We start from the raw sequence: 15,369 nt of genomic DNA, 5'->3' as shown, positions 1-15,369 counted from the left end.
AGCAGTTCAATGCAATACATAATATAGAAGAAAAAAAGAAATAATAATAAATAAATTACATTATACGTATATTGAATACATTAAAAAGCATGCAAAGACAGAAAATATATATTAAAAAATTGAGGTAGTGTTCACGGGTTCAATGTCCATTTAGGAATCAGATGTCAGGGGGAAGAAGCTGTTCATGAATCGCTGTGTGTGTGCCGTCAGGTTTCTGTACCTCCTACCTGAAGGTAACAGTAAGAAAAAGGCATGCCCTGGGTGCTGGAGGTCCTTAATAATGGACGCAACCTTTCTGAGACACTGCTCTTTGGAGATGTCCTGGGTACTTTGTAGACTAGTACCCAAGATGGAGCCAACTAGATTTACAACCCTCTGCAGCTTTTTTCGGTCCTGTGCAGTAGCACCCCCCCTCCCATACCAGACAGTGATTCAGCCTGTCAGAATGCTCTCCACAGTACATCTGTAGATGTTTTTGCGTGTATTTGTTGGAATACCAAATCTCTTCAAACTCCTAATGAAGTATAGTCACTGTCTTGCCTTCTTTATAACTGCATCGATATGTTTGGACCAGGTTAGGTCCTCAATGATCATGACACCCAGGAACTTGAAACTGCCCACGCTCTGCACTTTTGATCCCTCTATGAGGACAGATGTGTGTTCCTTTGTTGTACCCTTCCTGAAGTCCACAATGGACTCTTTTGTCTTAATGACGTTGAGTGCAAGGTTGTTGCTGTGACTCCACTTCACTAGTTGGCATATCTCGCTCCTGTGCACCCTCTCGTCTCCGTCTGAAATTCTACCAACAATAGTTGTATCATCAGTAAATTTATAGATGGTATTTGAGCTATGCCCAGCCACACAGTCACGGGAATAGAGAGAGTAGAGCAGTGGGCTAAGCACACACCCCTGAGGTGCACCAGTGTTGATCGTCAGCGAGGAGGAGATATTATCACCAATCCACAGATTGTGGTTTACTGGTTAGAAAGTCGATCCAATGGCAGAGGGAGGTACAGAGGCCCAAGTTCTGTAACTTCTCAATCAGGATTGTGGGAATGATGGTGTTAAATGCTGAGCTGTAGTCGATGAACAGCATCCTGACATGGGTGTTTGTATTGTCCAGGTGATCTAATGCCATGTGAAGAGCCATTGAGATTGCATCTGCTGTTGACCTGTTGTGGCAATAGGCAAATTGCAATGGGTCCAGGTCCTTGCTGAGGCAGGAGTTCAGTCTAGTCATGACCAACCTCTCAGAGTAAATTATTTGATAGAACATGAACAATAACATTCTAATCAAGTGAAAGAATACCAGAAGGTTGCCATTGGATGGGTGATCAGTCCACTGAGGAAGTTTGAAGTCTCAATAATTTTCTCATTTCTCATACAAAGAAGTAAATTTAATGGTACCATAAATGTTATAGGTAAATGATGAAAACTAACGTAAATATAAATTATCATGTACACTATTAGGTGCTTTGGAACAGGCCATCCTTAATGATGCTGTCTCTACACTGGAAGATTGGCAGGAAATTGCAGAAGAATGCAACACTCATAACTACAGCAAATTGGCAAACAGCATTTTTGCTGTGCTTACATCACAAGAAGGAGGAACAGTCATAACAATTACAACTGATGATGACAAAGATGGTGCAAAATTGACAGAGCATGTTTTATTGTAGTTCTGTCAGTTTGTAAGTACATTTTATAACATTCAAAATTAAAGATGGAAAGTATTACATAGTAAAAATTTTTGTTAAATTCAGATCTATATATTGCATCACATTCTCAGAAAATGCTGGTATATTTTTTCCAATAGGTTACTTCTGAAATATGGTCATTGTTCTACATTGCAGTCAATTTGTTCACAACGGGATCCTATAAACAATAAAGCCTCAAACGTGCTCCCCTGGCATTTGGTTGCATCGATACCAATGTTGATATAACATCTGCTTAGCAATAGTGACCAAAGACAAACAAATACATAAATTCCCTGTTTAAAAAATAAGAGCCCTCCCCCAGCAATGCAGTATATAACTTCCTCAGGGCTAAGCTATAGACAAATTAAAAGCTCAAATGGACTCCTCCATTTCGAAGCAAACATAAAAGCCAAAGAGAGGGCATTTAACAGAGCAAAAATTAGTGGGAAGTTAGAGGACTGGGAAGCTTTTAAAAACCATCAGAAGGCAACTAAAAAAGGTAAACATGGAACACTAAAGTTGGACAATAGACAATAGGTGCAGGAGTAGGCTATTCGGCCATTCGAGCCAGCACCGCCATTCACTGTGATCATGGCTGATCATCCACAATCAGTATCCAGTTCCTGCCTTATCCCCAGAACCTTTGATTCTGCTATCTTTAAGAGCTCTATCCATTTCTTTCTTGAAAGCATCCAGAGATTTGGCCTCCACAGCCTTTTGGGGCAGAGCATTCCATATATCCACCACTCTCTGGGTGAAAAAGTTTTTCCTCAACTCTGTTCTAAATGGCCTACCCCTTATTCTTAAACTGTGGCCTCTGGTTCTGGACTCACCCATCAGTGGGAACATGCTTCCTACCTCCAGCGTGTTCAATCCCTTACTAATCTTATATGTTTCAATAAGATCCCCTCTCAGCCTCCTAAATTCCAGAGTATACAAGCCCAGTTGCTCCAATCTTTCGACATATGACAGTCTCGACATACAACAGTCCCGCCATCCTGTGAATTAACCTTGTGAACCTACGCTGCACTCCCTCAATAGCAAGAATGTCCTTCCCCAAATTTGGAGACCAAAACTGCACACAGTACTCCAGGTGTGGTCTCATCAGGGCCCTGTACAGCTGCAGAAGGACTTCTTTGCTCTTATACCCAATTCCCCTTGTTATGAAGGCCAGCATGCCATTAGCTTTCTTCACTGCCTGCTGTACTTGCATGTTTGCTTTCAGTGACTGATGTACAAGAACACCTAAGCTAGCCAAGAATATTAAAGAGGATACCAAAAGTTTCTTCAGATACATGAAGTGCAAAAGAGAGACAAGAGTAGATATCGGACAGCTGGAAGACGCTAACAGTTTGGTGGAAGTTCCAGGTGTCAGGGGTCATGAAGTGTGTACTATTACCAGAGAGAAAGTTCTTGGGAAATTGAAAGCTCTGAAGGTAAATAACTCACCTGGACCAGATGGTGTACACCTCAGGGTTCTGAAATAGGTGGATGAAGGAAGTGTGGAGGCATTAGTAATGATCTTTCAAGAATCACTAGATTCTGGAAGACTGCAAAATTGCAAATGTCACTCTACTCTTCAAGAGGGGAGAGAGGCAGAAGAAAGGAAACTAGGCCAGTTAGACTGACCTCAGTGGTTGGAAAGGTGTTAGAATTGATTATTAAGGATGAAATCTCAGGGTACTTGGAGGTACATGACAAAATAGGCTGTAGTCAGCATGGTTTCGTCAAGGGAAAGTCTTGCTTGACAAATCTGTTGCAGGTACTTGGATTTTCAGAAGGCCTTTGACAAGGTCCCACACATGAGGCTGCTTAACATGTTATGAGCCCATGGTATTACAGGGAAGGTTCCACCATGGATAAAGTAGTGGCTCATTAGCAGGAAGCAAAGAGTAGAAATAAAGGGAGTCTTTTCTGGTTGGCTGCCATCGACTAGTGGTGTTTCACAGGGGTCTGTGTTGGGATCAATTCTTTTTACGTTATATTTCATTGATTTGGATGATAGAGTGGATGGCTTTGTTGCAAAGTTTACAGGCAATATTAAGATAGGTGGAGGGGCAGATAGTTTTGAGGAAGAAGAGAGGCTAGAGAAGGATTTAGACAGATTAGGGAATGGGCAAAGAAATGGCAGACGGAATACAGTCTCAGGAAGTGTATGGTCATTCACTTTGACAGAAGAAATGAAAGGACTATTTTCTAAGTGGAGAGAAAATACAAAAAATTCAAGTGCAAAAGGATTTGGGAGTTTCTTTGCAGGTTGAGTCTATGGTGAGGAAGGCAAATGCAATGTTAGCATTCATTTCAAGATGACTAGAATATAAAAGCAAGGATGTAATGTTGAGACTTTATAAGGCACTGGTGAGGCCTCACTTGGAGTATTGTGAGCAGTTTTGGGGTTCAGGAAAATAATATCCAGGATTGATTGGCTTGTCATAGGAAGAGAGTTTGATAGCGCTGGGTATGTATTCACTAGAACTCAGAAGAATTGGGGGTGACCTCATTGAAACCTATCAAATGGTGAAAGGCCTTGTTGACGTGGAGAGAATGTTTTCTATGGTGGGAGAGTATAAGATCAGAGGACACAGCATCAGAATAGAGGGGCATCCTTTTATAATGGAGATGAGCAGGAATGTCTTCAGCCAGAATGTGGTGAATCTGTGGAATTCTGTGGAGGCCAAGTCTTTATGTATATTTAAAGAAAAGGTTGATAGATTTTTTGGTTGGTCAGGGCATGAAGGGATACGGGGAGAAAGCAGGATATTGGGGCTTAAAGGAAAATTGGATTAACCATGCTGTAATGGCGGATCAAACTCAAACAGCCAAATGACCTAATTCTGCTCCTATATCTTATGGTCTTATAATCAGGACTGATATTAACTGAGCTAGCAGAATATACTGAGCAATATACACAGTCAGGCAACATCTTTGGAGAGGAGTAAGTTGACATTTCAGGCCGAGACCCTTCATCAAGATCAAAATATATTTACCTTTTTTAACTTCCCTTTGTGGAACTGTGCATCAAATACAAATGTCTCCTGTGCTGACGTACGCTAAATGCTGTATCAATATTGGAAATTTATTGCAGAGGAGTCCATGTAACACATTAAATCCATGATGGTCAAAAAGCTTAGAAACTAAGCTTTTATTATTTTTCAGTTTTAGGTTCTTAGCCATGCAGTTTACAACTCTTCAAATGCTCAATCAGGTACTTTTAAAAATGTGACTTAAGTATCTGCTGCTGCCACTTTTATTGACTCCTAGAGTGAAATAAGGTTTTCTCAAAAACTTGCTAAGCCTTTTAATGATTACCCTAAATCAACGTGTCCTAGTCAATGAAAACTGTGCTTTGAGGGGAAGACTTTTTCTGATCATGCAGTCAGAATCAGAATCAGATTTAATATCACTGGCATATGTCATGAAATTTGAATATTATGTGGCAGCAGTACATTGCAATACATAATAAAACTGTAAATTACAGTGAGAGGTATATGTTTATTTCTTTTTAAAGTTAAATAAGTTGTGCAAAGAGAAAAAAAATTCATGAGGTAAGTTTCATGGGTTCAATGTCCATTCAGAAATCTGATGACAGAGGGGAAGAAGCTATTCCTGAATTGTTGAGTATTTGCCTTCAGGCTCCTGTACCTCTTCCATGACGGTAGCAATGAGAAGAGAACATGTCCTGGGTGATGGGATCCTTAATGATAAATGCCACTTTTTTGAGGCATTGCTCCTTGAAGGTGTCTTCGATGCTGACGAGGCTATTGCCCATGATGGAACTGATTGAATTCACAACTTTCTACAACTTATTTCGGTCTTATGCAGTGCCACCACCCCTTCCCCCCCCCCCATGTCAGATGGCGATGCAGCCAGATAAAATGCTCTCCATGGTACATCTGTCGAAATGTGCAAATGTCTTTGGTGACATACCAAATCTCCTCAAACCCCTAATGAAGTATAGCCCTGTCATGCCTTCTTTGTAAATGCGTCAACATGTTTGGCCCAGGATAAACCCTCAGAGGTGTTGACATTCAGGAAATTGAAATTGCTCATCCTTTCCACTTTTGAAATCTCGATGAGGACTGGTGAGTGTTCCCTTATCTTACCTTTTCTGAAATCCACAATCAGTTCTTTGGTCTTACTAATGTTGAGTGCAAGGTTGTTGCTGAGACACCACTCAATCAACTGATCTGTCTTGGTCCTGTGCACCTTCTTATCACCATCTGAAATTCTGCCAACAATAATCATGCCATCAAATTTATAGATTTGAGCTGTGCGGGGCCACACAGTCACGTTTGTAGAGAGAGTAGAACAGTGGGCTAAGCACACATCTTAGGGATATACCAGTGTTGATTATCAGTAAGGTGGAGATGTTATTTCTGATCTGCACAAACTCTGGTCTTCCACTTAGGAGGTTGAGGATCCAATTGCAGAGGGAAGCACAGTGGCCCAGGTTTTGGAGCTTTTGGTCAGACTGTAGGAATTATTGTGTTAAACTCTTGACTGTAATCAATAAACAGCAGCCTGACGTATGTATTAATATAGTCCAGGTGATTCAAGGCCACGTAAAGAACCAATGAGATTGCATTTGCTGTAGACTTATTGGGGTGATAGGCAAATTGCAGTGGATCCATCTCCTTGCTTAGACTGAAGTTGATACTAGCCATAACCAACATCTCATAGCACTTCTTCTCCATAGATGAGAGTGCTACTGGATGAAAGTCATTAAGGCAGCTTACTCTTCTCTTCCTGGGCACTGTTCTAATTGTTACCTTTTTGAAGCAGGTGGGAATTTCCAACTATAGCAAAGAGAGATTCAAAATGTCTTTGAACACAACCACCAGTTGGTTGGCACACATTTTCAGAACCCTACCAGATATTCCATCAAGGTCAGTCACCTTGTGAGGGTAGACCCTCTTGAAAGATGTTCTGATATTGGCCTCTGGTACAGAGATCACAGGGTCACCAGATGCTGCAGGTATCACCAAAGCTGTAGTTTTATTCGCCCTTTCCAAATGTGCATAAAGACATTGAGCTCATCTGGGAGTGAAGCATCACTGCCATTCATGATGTTAGGTTTTGTTTTGTTTTGTAGGAAGTAATGATCTGCAAAGCCTGCCAGAGTTGACGTGCATCCAGTTCCGCCTCTAACCTCAATCAGGATTGTTCTTTTGCTCTTGAGATAGCCCTCTGTAATCATTTGGCCCTCTTGTATAGCCCTAGATCACCAGACTTGAATGCCACAGATCTAGCCCTCAGCAGACTACAAATCTCCTGGTTCATCCACAGCTTTTAATTTTGGGTATGAACGGTAAGTTCTTGTAAGCACACACTCATCCACACAGGTTTTAATGAAGTCAGTGACAACTGTGGCATATTCATTCAGACTCAAAGACGAATTCCTGAATACTGCCCACTGACTCAAAGCATCCTGTAAGCATTCCTCTGCCTCCCTTGTCCATACCTTCTTGGTCCTCTCTACTGATGTTGCAGTCTTCTCTCTGCCTATACTCAGGGAGTAGAAGTACAGCCAGGTGATCAGACTTTCCAAAGTGTGGTCGTGGGATGGTGCAGTAAACGTTCTTGATGGCAGTATAACAGTGATCCAGTGTGTCAGCTCCTCTGGTTCCACAAGTGATAATTATTTCAGTACTTTTTCAAGCTGACCTGGTTAAAATCTCCCAAAATGATGGAAAAGGCATCAGGGTATGCTGTTTCATGTCTGCTGATTATGTCAATCAGTTTGTCTTGAACCTGTTGACACGGACCTGAGGAGGAATGCACACCATCTGTTTTACTAGGCCTTTCATCATAACTTTTTACACTCTCAGTGAGATTTCCGCTCAGTTCCCTTTGTTCCAATCTATTTTGTTGAATGCAGTTTTTCATGTACAGTGTACCCAGAGTCCAAGACTAACAATCCAGCAATGTTAGTTCAAATCCTACTAAGGTAGAATTTAAAAAGTTAAAAATAATCTGGTATTTTTTTTTAAAAAAAGCGTTTACAAATCTAACCATGAAACTGCTATATTGCAGCTAAAAATCCATCTGTTTCAGTAATGCCCTTCAATGAAAATGTGCTATTACTCTTGGTCTAATTTGCATGTTACTTCATTGGCTCCATCAGGCTACATTGGGGTAGGTTCAAAACAGACCTTGGAGCTCAAAACTGGGCATCATGAGGCACTGTGAACCATAAGTAGCAGAAGTAAATGAATATCACAGTTTGTAACCTCAAAGCCGAGCATATCCCTCAAATCTATTGAAATAATCAAGCCAAGGATGCAATTTGTTTGAGAGATGAGGAAAGACGCGCCAGAAAGGGAGATACCAACCTGGCAAAGCAACAACACCAGACTATTTATGTGCTAAGCAGCAGGCAATAAACAAAATTAACAAACCTGCAACCAGCAAATCACATTATAATTCTACAATTCTTTGACAAATAATCAAAGATAATTAGTGATCAATTTAGAAGCTAATAGGGTGGAGTCTCCAAGAATTGACTCATTGTTAATGATGACAGGACTGGGTAGGTGTACTAAATATATTGTTCAGTGAGAACTGGGGCTTCTTGGGGAGAGTCTCACCATGACGGAAGCCAGTCTTTAGGCAATTAGATTTACTGTATTCCATGTGATATTAAGAAACAGCTAAGAGTATTGAATAAAGCAAAGGCTGTGAGATGAGATACAGCCCTAATTGTAACTTGACAATGAGCAAAATTGCCCAGGTATGCCAACGGTGGGGGAGGGTGGAGCGGTAATCTCTAGAGACCAGATATTAATTGATCAGCCTTTTAAATACTGTGGCTACAAGAACAGGTATCCAGCCAAAAATCCAATGGCAAGGTAACTAACCTCCTGATAATAATTCTGGTTCTGATTCAGAATCTTTCCACCAAGGTGAAAGCCAGGATCATCAGAATCAGGTTTATTATCACCGGCATGTGACATGAAATTTGTTAACTTAGCAGCAGCAGTTCAATGCAATACATAATATAGAAGAGGAAAAAAAAGGGAAATTTATAAATAAATAAATAAATAGATTACAGTAGCAGGTGACCCTGCTTTCCAAACGTTCGTTTTACGACATTTTGCTTTTACGAAAGACCTACCTGAGACAGAGATCACAGGGTTATCAGGTGTAGCAGGGATCTTCAAAGCTGTAGTTGTATTCTCTTTTTCAAAGCTGCCATAGAAGGCGTTGAGTTCATCTGATAGTGAAGCATCGCTGCCATTTATGCTATTGGATTTTGCTTTGTAGGAAGTAATGTCTTGCAAACCCTGCCAGAGTTACCTCCAACCTCGTTCAAAATTGTCTCTTCGCCCTTGAAATCGCCCTCCACAAATCATACCTGATTTTCTGGTACAGGCATGGGTTGCCAGACTTGAATGCCACAGATCTAGCCTTCAGCAGACGATGTACCTCCTGGTTCTTCCATGGCATTTTGGTTTGGGAATGTACAGAAAGTCTTTGTAGACACACACTCATCCACACAGGTTTTAATGAAGTCAGTAACAACTGCAGCATACTCATCCAGGTTCGAAGATGAACCCCTGAATACAATCCAGTCCACAGATTCAAAGCAGCCTTGTAGGTGCTCTTGTGCTTCCCTTGTCCAAACCCTCTTGGTCCTCACTAGTGGTGCTGCAATCTTCAGTCTCTGCCTAAACTCAGGGAGTAGAAGTACAGCCAAGTGATCAGAGTTCCCGAAGTGGGGGCGTGGAATAGCACGGTATGTATTCTTGATGGTGGTGTAGCAATGGTACCGTGATGCAAAATACTTGACATTTCTTAATATCTTGGTGTTCTTCATGTATTCACTACTTTGCCTGCCTCGCACTTCTTTTGGATTTAAAATGGATTTAAATTCTACTTGCTAGTTTTATGCCAATCTAACTAATCTGGTGATACTTCCTCCAGCAGTTTGTGTGTGTTACTTGGATTTCCAGCATCTGCAGATTTTCTCCAGTTGCTGATATCTCCCGGCAGTTTACAATTTCCTCTTTTAAACAAGCTGCCAATTTTGATATTGAACAACATATGATATTGAGAAGCTGAGAAATTGCAGTGCACGGGTTCTTTTACTTTTTAAACCTCAATTATAATATTGGCTCGTCTCACAATACATTTGCAATGGGTTAAGTGAGATCTAGCCATTTAACATCACAATTAAATTGGATGGAAGCTGACTGAGAACCACAGCAGGAATGTTTACACTGTTACCCTGGTTTGGGAACGCTCTGCTCATGCTGAAAATATAATTCCTGAATCATTACTGGTTGTCATAAGCAAAGTAATGTTGAGAGGATGTTCAGAGGAGTTCATGAGAACGAAAGGGTCAATGTATAAGGAGTATTTGATGGCTCTATGCCTGTGCTTGCTGGAGTTTAGAAAAATGGGGATCTCACTGAAACCTATCGAATATTAAAAGGCATAGATAGAGTGAATGTGGAGAGGATGTTTCCTATTGCGGGGGAGCGTAGGAACAGAGGGCACAGCACCAGAATAGAGGGACGTCCATTTAGAACAGACATGAGGATTTTTCTTTTAGCCAGAGGGTAATGAACCTGGAATTCATTGCCACAGCCAGCTGGGGAGGTCAAGTCATTGAGTATATTTAAAGCAGAAGTTGATAGGTTCTTGATTAGTCAAGGTGCCAAAGGTTACAGGGAGAAGACAGAAGAATGGGGTTGAGAGGGATAATAAATCAGCCATGATGGGCTGAGTGGCTTAATTTGTTCCTATGTCTTATGATCAGTGCTACCTATATACATCTCCATTGCTGGATATCTAGCAGCTACAATCAGCCAAGACAAAATTAAATTGCAAGCAGAAGACGTCAGACACCTTCTACATGGTCACACCTCAAAAGAGAAGAGCTGAGGATGGCCTTTCACCCAACAAAACAGATAGTCAGCTTTACTGTTGCAACAGTAGTGGTCAACGTGATTTGCAAACCTTCTCAGTAGGGTCAACAGAGGAATTGGGGCAACTAAATAGCTGCATATTTTTCTCTTACACCTATCCTGATTAGAGCTTGTAGAAGAAAAGTGTGTTCAATGACTCAAGCGAGAGAAGTGTTTATCGGGTCAGAGCTCTGTGGAAGTCAGAAGAAAGGATAAAAGGAGCAGATTTGAACAAGTCTGGGTCTTTCTGGACTGTAGAGGCATGAAAGTGTTGGCATCAAAAGCCCAACCTCAGCTGCAAATAAAAGGAGGGTAGTCTTAAACAAGCCTTTTTCTTTTTTGTTATAGCGTAGTCAGGATGGAATGCTTCTCCTGTCAGATGTGGGAATTCGGGATACCTGACGGTTTCTCTGATGATGACATCTGATGGAAGTGCACCCAACTTAAGTCCCTGACTGACTGAATCAAGGAGTTGGAGCTCGGTTTGGATGTAATCAGGATCATTCGGGAGGCTGCAGATATTAAAGACTAGAATGTGGAAGAGGTGGTCACACCCTGAGTGCAGGCTTCGGTCAGTAGACAGATGACTACCAGGAGAGGTAAGGAGATTAAGAAGTCAGTGCTTGGATCCCCTGTTGCTATTCCCTTGAGCAACAAAAATACCCCTTTGGATGCTGCTGGGAGGGAATGACACATCAGATCATGGCAGCAGTTGTCGGGCTGGTGACACTGTGGCCAGCTCTGAGGCTCGACAGGGAAAGGTAAAATCAGGCAATGCAGTATTATAGGGGACTCTATAGTTATGGGGACAGAAAGGAGATTCTGTGTCCACAAAAGAGACACCAGGATGATGTGTTGCTGAGTGCCCAGGGAGAGCCGCCAAAGCAATTTGCAACCTGGTCATATCTGAGGCTAAGGTACGCAGGTGTTACCAATGAGTGGACAGTCGCAAGGCTGCGTGACCAGACGACATCCCAGGGCGGGTACTCAGGATGTGCGCAGCACAACTGACTGTGTGTTTAATCTCTTCCCTCTACCAGTGTAGAGTGCCCTCCTGTTTCAAAACATCCACCATTGTCCATGTACCTAAAAAGACCAAGGTAACATGTCTGAATGACTGACATCCTGTCACACTCAACTCAATAATAAGCAAATGCTTGGAGAGGCTGTTCAAGAACTACATCTGCTGCATGCTACCACCCACATTGGTCCCCTACAATTCATCTACCAACACAACCGGTGGACAGGTGACACAATAGCCACAGCTCTACACACCATCCTTACACCTCTGGAGAAGAAGGATGTTTACGTGAGAATGCTGTACTTGGACTACAGTTCAGCATTCAACATCATAATTCCCTCCAGGCTTGACAAGATGCTCAGAGACCTCGACCTTCACCCTGTCTTGTGCAGCTGGATCTTGAACTTCCTGTCAGACACCTCTGCTCCTCTGACCTTCAACACAGGTGCCCCACAGGGCTGTACTAAGCCCCCTCCTGTACTCTCTGTATACCCATGACTGTCACCACCCACAGCTCCAATCTGCTAATTAAATTTGCTGACAATACTACATTGATTGGACTAATCTCAAATAATAACAAGGCAGTCTACAAAGCAGAAGTCATCTCTCTGACACAGTGGTGTCAAGAAAACAACCTCTCCTTCAATGTTGCAAAAACAAAGGAGCTGGTTGTGGACTGCAGGAGGAATGGAGACAGGCTAACCCCTATTGACATCAATGGATCTGGGGTTGAGAGGGTAAACAGCTTTAAATTCCTCAGCATACACATCACCGAGGATCACACGTGGACTGTACATACCGGCTGTGTGGTGAAAAAGGCACACACAGCGCCTCCTTCACCTCAGACAGATTGAAGAAGTTTGGTATGTGTCCCCAAATCCAAAGAACTTTCTACAGGGGCACAATTGAGAGCATCCTGACTGGCTGCATCACTGCCTGGTATGGGAACTGTACTTCCCTTAATCGCAGGGCTCTGCAGAGAGTGGTGTGGACAGCCCACCACATCTGTAGATGTGAACTTACCACTATTCAGGACATTTACAGAGACAGGTGTGTAAAAAGGGCTCAAAGGATCATTGAGGACCCAAGTCACCACAACCATAAACTATTCCAGTTGCTACCATCCGGGAAACGGTACCACAGTATAAAAGCCAGGACCAACAGACAGCTTCTTCCACCAGGCCATCAGACTGATTAATTCACACTGATACAATTGTACTTCTATGTTATATTGACTGTCCTGTTGTACATAATTGCACATTTAGATGGAGACATAACGTAAAGATTTTTACTCCTCATGTATGTGAAGGGTGTAAGTAATGAAGTCAATTCAATTCAATTCAATTCATTGATGAAGAGTCTCGGCACAAAATGTTGACCGTTTATTCCTTGCCACTGATGCTGTTTGATCTGTTGAATTCCTGCAGCATTCTAGCATTGTTTGAGACCCCATCATATCCTTGAACAGGGCTCATCCAGTCCATCCTCATATTCTGTACGCATTCTTATGACTCCAATTTCAACTTGACAGATTTTTTTCAAATCAAAGGTATAGCTATGAGACCCGCAAGCTGAGCTCTGCCTTTCTCTGTAAGAGTGGGACAGCACTACATGTTTCAGTACTACTTGGATCTCCTTCCTCACCTCTTCTTCGAGTATATTAAGAACTATTGGTGCTGCTTCTTACATTCACTTAGAGCTAAAAAACATGTCATTATCTTTGCTGCCAATTTCTAACCTACTCTTGCTTTCATATGTTCCATTTCCAATTCTTCATTTCCTTTTATGAGTTCTCTATTTCCATTTCAGGGAATAGGTTAGTGACTAATACCTGTTACAAGCCCAGAACTCCCACGGCTATCTCAATCATTCCTTTTTGCCATCTTGCTTCCAGTTAGGATCATCCACAGTGGGAGATGTAACACCTGAGCTTTTTATTTTTCATTTCCAACGTGCAAACAACTCTTTATGTTGAAGCAGTAATTCTCCTGTATTTCTCCCAATCTGTACACTGGAGAAACCAATCACAGACTGAGTGCATTGTAGAACACCTTCATTCAGTTCACAAAGGTGACCCTGAGATTCCAGTTATGTACTTTTTCATTTATTTCTCCATTCCACTTCCATTCCAGTCTCTCCATTTTGGGCCTCCTGATCTATTAGAAACACAGTATATAGGAGCAGGAGTCCATTAAACTCCTGAGCATCCTTGCAATCAATACACTCTTGACTGGTTCTGTTTGAACACCATTTAGCTCTATATACTCACTTGATACCTTTTGTATCTAAATATCTATTTACCTTGAGGGCCTCCATTGGTTGGGGGTGACCATGGCTGTTGCATTTCACCTGTCTACATAATATGAAAGCCAGGGCAGTACGATATGGAGAGCAAAAAATTGCCCATGTAGCAGGTTCCCCCCTCTCCACGCAGCTGATGAATCCAAAGGAATGGCAGAGACCAATACAGCTTGGCACTAGCAACACTGCAGGTTTTACCAGCTAGTGTTGAACTCAGTGTAGGACTGCCTTAGGGATTACAGTTCCAGATTTTTCCACGGCGTTTATTCCCGAAGCTTTCCCCATGAGTGGGTATAGCCACAAGGCAGAAGACGTTAGAGATCAGAGTTTTCCTTCTCCAAGATAAACTGCCAACCATGGCTAATGAGTTCCATCTGCCCGAAGCAACCGGTTTTAGGGTCTTTGCCTCTTTTCCTGTCAGTGTTAAACGCTGAGCTATAGTCAATAAATAGCATCCTGATACAGGTGTTTGTATTGTCCAGGTGATCTAAGGCTGCCTGAAGAGCCATTGAGATTGCATCTGCCATAGACCTATTACGGCAATAGACAAATTGCAGTAGGTCCAGTCTCTGCTGAGGCTTTGTTGATTCCAGCTGTCAACAACTTCTCAAAGCATTTCATCACTGTAGGTATGAGTGGCACTGGACGATGGTCTTTAAGGCAGCTCACACCACTCTTTTTGGGCACTGGTGTAATTGTTGCCCTTTTGAAACAGGTGGGAACTTCTGATCATAGCAGTGAGAGATTGATAATGTCTTTGAATACACCTGCCAGTTTGTTGGCACAAGTTTTCAGACCTTACCAGGTACTCCATTGGGGCCCGCAACCTTGCAGGAGTTCACCCTGTTGAAAGACAGCCTGACACGGGCCTCTGAGACAGAGATCACAATGCCACCAGGTACAGCAGCGATCTTCACAGCTGTAGTTATATTCTCCCTTTTAAAGCAGGCATAGAAGGCATTAAGTTCATCTGGTAATGAAGCATCGCTGCCATTTATGATGTTGGGTTTCATTTTGTAGGAAGTAATGTCCTGCAAACCCTGCCAGAGTTGTCATGCATCTGATGTTGCCTCCAACCTTGTTCAAAATAGTTTCTTCACTCTTGAAATCGCCCTGCACAAGTCATACCTGGTTTTCTTGTACAGACCTGGGTCATCAGACTTAAATGCTACAGATCTAGCGCTCAGCAGATGACAAACCTCCTGGTTTATCCATGACTCTTAGTTTGGGAATGTACAGTAAATCTTGTAGGCACACACTCATCCACACAGGTTTTAATGAAGTCAGTAACAACTACAGCATACTCATCCAGGTTCGAAGATGAATCCCTGAATACTGTTCAATCCATTGATTCAAAGCAGTCCTGTAAGCGCTCCTGTGCTTCCCTTGTCCATACCTTCTTGGTCCTCACAACTGGTGCTGCAGTCTTCAGTCTCTGCCT

The 15,369-nt window shown here is 42.2% G+C and overlaps 1 protein-coding gene across 7 annotated transcripts in view; it reads left to right on the top strand.

The window, feature by feature from the left end:
- Positions 1 to 15,369, top strand: part of LOC140201325 (clathrin heavy chain linker domain-containing protein 1-like) — a 50,713-nt gene that overhangs the window by 34,613 nt on the left and 731 nt on the right. For 3 of the 7 annotated variants that reach the window (XM_072265225.1, XM_072265224.1, XM_072265220.1), the window contains exon 11: positions 1,471 to 5,131. In XM_072265225.1, the coding sequence (XP_072121326.1) occupies positions 1,471 to 1,679 (209 nt within the window). In that variant the 3' untranslated portion in view covers positions 1,680 to 5,131. Of the gene's footprint in view, positions 1 to 1,470; positions 5,132 to 10,954; positions 11,206 to 15,369 lie in introns of those variants that run through there. The other 4 variants (XR_011886839.1, XM_072265223.1, XM_072265221.1 and 1 more) reach the window with 4 other exon arrangements.

The sequence above is a fragment of the Mobula birostris genome, chromosome 8 (genome assembly GCF_030028105.1).
Source record: "Mobula birostris isolate sMobBir1 chromosome 8, sMobBir1.hap1, whole genome shotgun sequence".
NCBI classification, from domain to species: domain Eukaryota; kingdom Metazoa; phylum Chordata; class Chondrichthyes; order Myliobatiformes; family Myliobatidae; genus Mobula; species Mobula birostris.
The sequence above is the reverse complement of the archived record's forward strand: the minus strand, read 5'-3'. Positions and strand labels throughout refer to the sequence as shown.